At 35.4% G+C, this 3996-nt stretch overlaps 1 protein-coding gene across 2 annotated transcripts in view; it reads left to right on the top strand.

The window, feature by feature from the left end:
- Positions 1 to 886: 886 nt before the first annotated feature.
- CLCN3 (chloride channel, voltage-sensitive 3) overlaps positions 887 to 3996 on the top strand; it is a 27898-nt gene continuing 24788 nt past the window's right edge. For both annotated transcript variants that reach the window (XM_009079662.1, XM_009079663.1), the window contains exons 1-2: positions 887 to 1048; positions 3267 to 3366. In XM_009079662.1, the coding sequence (XP_009077910.1) occupies positions 905 to 1048; positions 3267 to 3366 (244 nt within the window). In that variant the 5' untranslated portion in view covers positions 887 to 904. The remainder of the gene's footprint in view (positions 1049 to 3266; positions 3367 to 3996) is intronic.

The raw sequence follows: 3996 nt of genomic DNA, 5'->3' as shown, positions 1-3996 counted from the left end.
AGCAATTACTGTTGCAAAAGAAGTTTGTGTTGGGTGGGCAGACGGTGGCCATGGTCCAGCAGAAGGTTATTCTTGGAGTCTGTCAATATAGCCAAGCTATTACAGAATTTATTACGTTTGAAAGCATAAAAAAAACCCCAAACTTACTTTATCAGTTTCAAGGAGGGAAAAATTCTCAGTACTCCTCTTCTTATTCTGATCACTGTAAGAAATAGTGTTGCTATGTGAGCTGCTTGTGAAGGAACTAGCAGGTGATGACAAATTAGCACAAGACTCTGTATACAATCCTTCCAACTTTTCATGACTGAGGGCTGTCCTGTGATTTACCTGAAATAAATAAAAATAATAAGTACTTGGTTGGCTTTCTGTTACTTTTTAGCAGCACTGATAATCTGTTAGTAATGTATCTTAGGTTTGGTTTAGACATGTAGGAGAGATTGGTAATCAATAGAATGTATATTTAAAAATAACTAGGTACTTATGAAGGTGTTGTGAACTTTCTACCTTATCATCCTGGTTTTGTTTTTGTACAGTCAGATTTTCCTCTGATAGTTCATAAACTGAAATAAACTCCAAGTTAAATGTGTGTTGAACCTGCTAATTTTTTCTACTCTGTTCTATTGAAGTTTTTCTGGAGTCTGCACACAAAACAGAACAACAATTTGACTAGTACATTCCTATTTAACCAGTGGAAACGCAGTTGCACTAATGTGCAAATTTAACCAACAGCTGAGTGACAGAAAAAAAGAATGACATGCAACATGGAGAGACCTAAATGACAATAGAATATGCATATTATGGCAGAAATTTTGTATGTTGAAGTGTTGTGAATATAGTTTGAATACTTCGTTTATTGCATAGCTAATTAATTCCCATTTTCTCTGCTGCAGGAACTCATTATACAATGACAAATGGAGGAAATATCAACAGTTCAACACATTTACTGGATCTTCTGGATGAGCCAATTCCCGGAGTAGGAACATACGATGACTTCCATACCATTGATTGGGTTCGAGAGAAGTGCAAAGACAGAGAAAGGCATAGACGGGTACTTGAGATAAATAAAAGTATTTGGAAAATATTTTTGGTTGGATGTTGGAATTAAGGTCTGATCTAGTAACACATACAAATATATGCATGTACTTTAAATTTGTACATAGTTGCATCAGCTGGAACTGCTTGAGTACTGCTGAAAAATCTCTGCTTCACTGATACCCACAGTCCTACAAGAGCATAACTCAGGAAGGAAACAGTATTGAATAGAGTGGGAATAGGTCCCCATCACTCACATACCATTTTTAAAGTGCTGCCTTTTTTGCATACTAGTATATTTAAAGATATTTTTCAGTCTAGATACATTTGTCATAGTACAATAGTGTTATGGTGGTACTTGCACAGAAAAGTGAAGGCTGATTCTATAATCGCTTTTGTCCTGGCACAAGGTGTATCTGTGCTGCTGCTATGTAGTGCTGTGGTTGTTGGGATCATGGAAAGTGGAAGTTCTCATCTCTAAATCACTCAGCATATATATGTTTAACAATAAAAGTAGTTTCAATACGTATGGTAACTGTCCTGTCTCCTATCACAGAACTTGCTTTTTCTTCAGGGAATCTTCAAAGTTCAGGCCATTGGTGTTTATCAAATTGATCTGCAAGAAGTTCTTTCATGAAACAGACTCAAGTTGTATTAGTCAGTAACACGCTAGATACTGTCAGTCATGTAACAAACTTGTTTAATTGCATTTTAGGAGGAAATATGGTATTTAGAGCCTTACTGCCAAACTTTGGGACACTTACACTAATTAACGTTAAAAACAGACCAAAATGAACAGTTAAAAGTTAATTGTAATTGTATGGAGGGATCAGGGGAGAGGTTCCTTCACATACAACACTACAGCATTATTCGACTTCCTTTGGAAACACCATTTTTAACTTTGTGGGAGCAAGTGATGTGTATGCTGATTTACTTTGACATGGTTAAAAAAGCAGTCCTACACTAGTTTAAAAAACAAAATATCCACAATTGCTCTATCTAGTGCTTTTTTAAGGAAGTCAGTTCTTGAATAATGGATCTGAGAAACATGTACCTTGTTTGAATGCTTTTAATGAAAAATAAGGTGTTTCCATGTAATACTTCATTTCATAATTTGATGTCTAAGCAGTAATTAACACAACACCATCTTTACACTGTAGATGTGTGGATTAGTGTCTAGTGCATGTGCCATTGGATAGAATGCTGGGCCTGACCAAATCCTGGCAAGGCAGATCACAACTGGAAATAGATAATCTGGAATGTAGTCTCACAGCCGTTACTCTTTTTGATGTCCAAGATGAGAAAAGTCAGACAAGACAGTTCAGAGTTCATAGTCACAGAACTCCAGTTCAGAGTTCATAGTCACAGAACTCCTGTGAAATTTATAAATGTACCCTGAATGACAGGAGACCAACTGGGCATGTAATCAAAGATGTAAAAAGAAGGGAGTAATATTTTTTCAAAATTTCCTTGTCTACTATTGTGTTTTCTTGGTCTCTTGCTTTTCTTGGTTGGTTTGGTTTGTTGTAGCTTGGTTTGGTTTGGTTTTGCTGTTTGCTGCACATACTTTCTCCTTTTACAAGTTGAATGAAACCATAAGAACATGATGCAATTACATAATGATAATCACAAATCTTGCTTTTCTTGGTTGGTTTGGTTTGTTGTAGCTTGGTTTGGTTTGGTTTTGCTGTTTGCTGCACATACTTTCTCCTTTTACAAGTTGAATGAAACCGTAAGAACATGATGCAATTACATAATGAAGTTTTAATCACAAAAGTAGTTACGCAGAAATTACAGCTAAGTGCATGAAGTAAATAAGGCTAAAACAAGAAGAGCTATTTTTTCAGTACAGTAACTTTACATGTCATTGCTAATAGTTGTCTAGAAGTATTATAGGGTATTTTTCTAGTTTGTTTTTATGTTGTTTTTAGTCTAAAGTAAAGATATTTGAAGTAGAAGTTAGGAATTTGAATCATATGCAATAGCTTATTAGCTAACAGTTTATTTGAGGTTTGACGCAAATTAATTTAAGATTGAGGAGAGAAATAACTTTACAATTACATGTTTTAGATGTGTATCATAGAAAGTATTCATTTATCCTAATAATGTTAGTGGTTTAAAGAGAGCATATGTTTGCCTGCAGCTTGTATCCTGTGGCTTGTATGTCTTACTTTGTTTCTCTTACTTGTATTAGCAAAATACATGCAAATATACACAATGATTTCTCTTTGCAGATTAACAGCAAGAAGAAAGAATCAGCATGGGAGATGACAAAAAGTTTGTACGATGCCTGGTCAGGATGGCTGGTAGTCACGCTAACCGGTTTGGCATCAGGTAAATGAAAAAACATAGGATTTATTTCTTACATTTGTCTGCAAGCATAGTTACTTTGGTTTTCCTTTGTTATCCACCAGCCTGGCCGAGAGCTGGTTCAGGCTACTACCATAATTCCATGAGGGAAGGAAAAGGTTGACTGTCCTGATTTGCAGCCTTCAGCATTTTGAGGAGAGTGTTTACTGATCAAATGGAAAAAAAAATCCTTGCTGAATTTAGTGAGAGTTTCTCAAGAATTTTTGAACTTCCGCCTACTAAACTGTCAGTGTTCTTTAATCCTGTGATTGAGATTTGTGTTTTCCCTTGCTAGTAAAATTTTGCTTTTTTTCCTGTAGGATTTCTTAAGAAACTGTATTAATTGATTGTAAAAGTAGCTCTGGTATATGTGTAGTTTTGGTAGGCACACTTCCTTGTAAAGTACATGTTTACAAATGAGCAAAGTCTAGATATATGTTTGTGTCATACCTTTGCAGAGGATGTTAAACAGAAAATACTGTCTTTAACAGGTAGAGTTTGTTGGCCTATACTTCAATTCTCTCTTTTATTTTTAATATGTTTTAGGATGAGTTTTACAGCTAAAACCATTTGGTAGTTTGTGGCCCTACTGTCATGCAGTGCTGCTTTCTGTCA

Source organism: Acanthisitta chloris, unplaced genomic scaffold, assembly GCF_000695815.1.
Source record: "Acanthisitta chloris isolate BGI_N310 unplaced genomic scaffold, ASM69581v1 scaffold5738, whole genome shotgun sequence".
Taxonomy (NCBI): domain Eukaryota; kingdom Metazoa; phylum Chordata; class Aves; order Passeriformes; family Acanthisittidae; genus Acanthisitta; species Acanthisitta chloris.
This window is presented reverse-complemented; position numbering and strand designations above follow the sequence as displayed.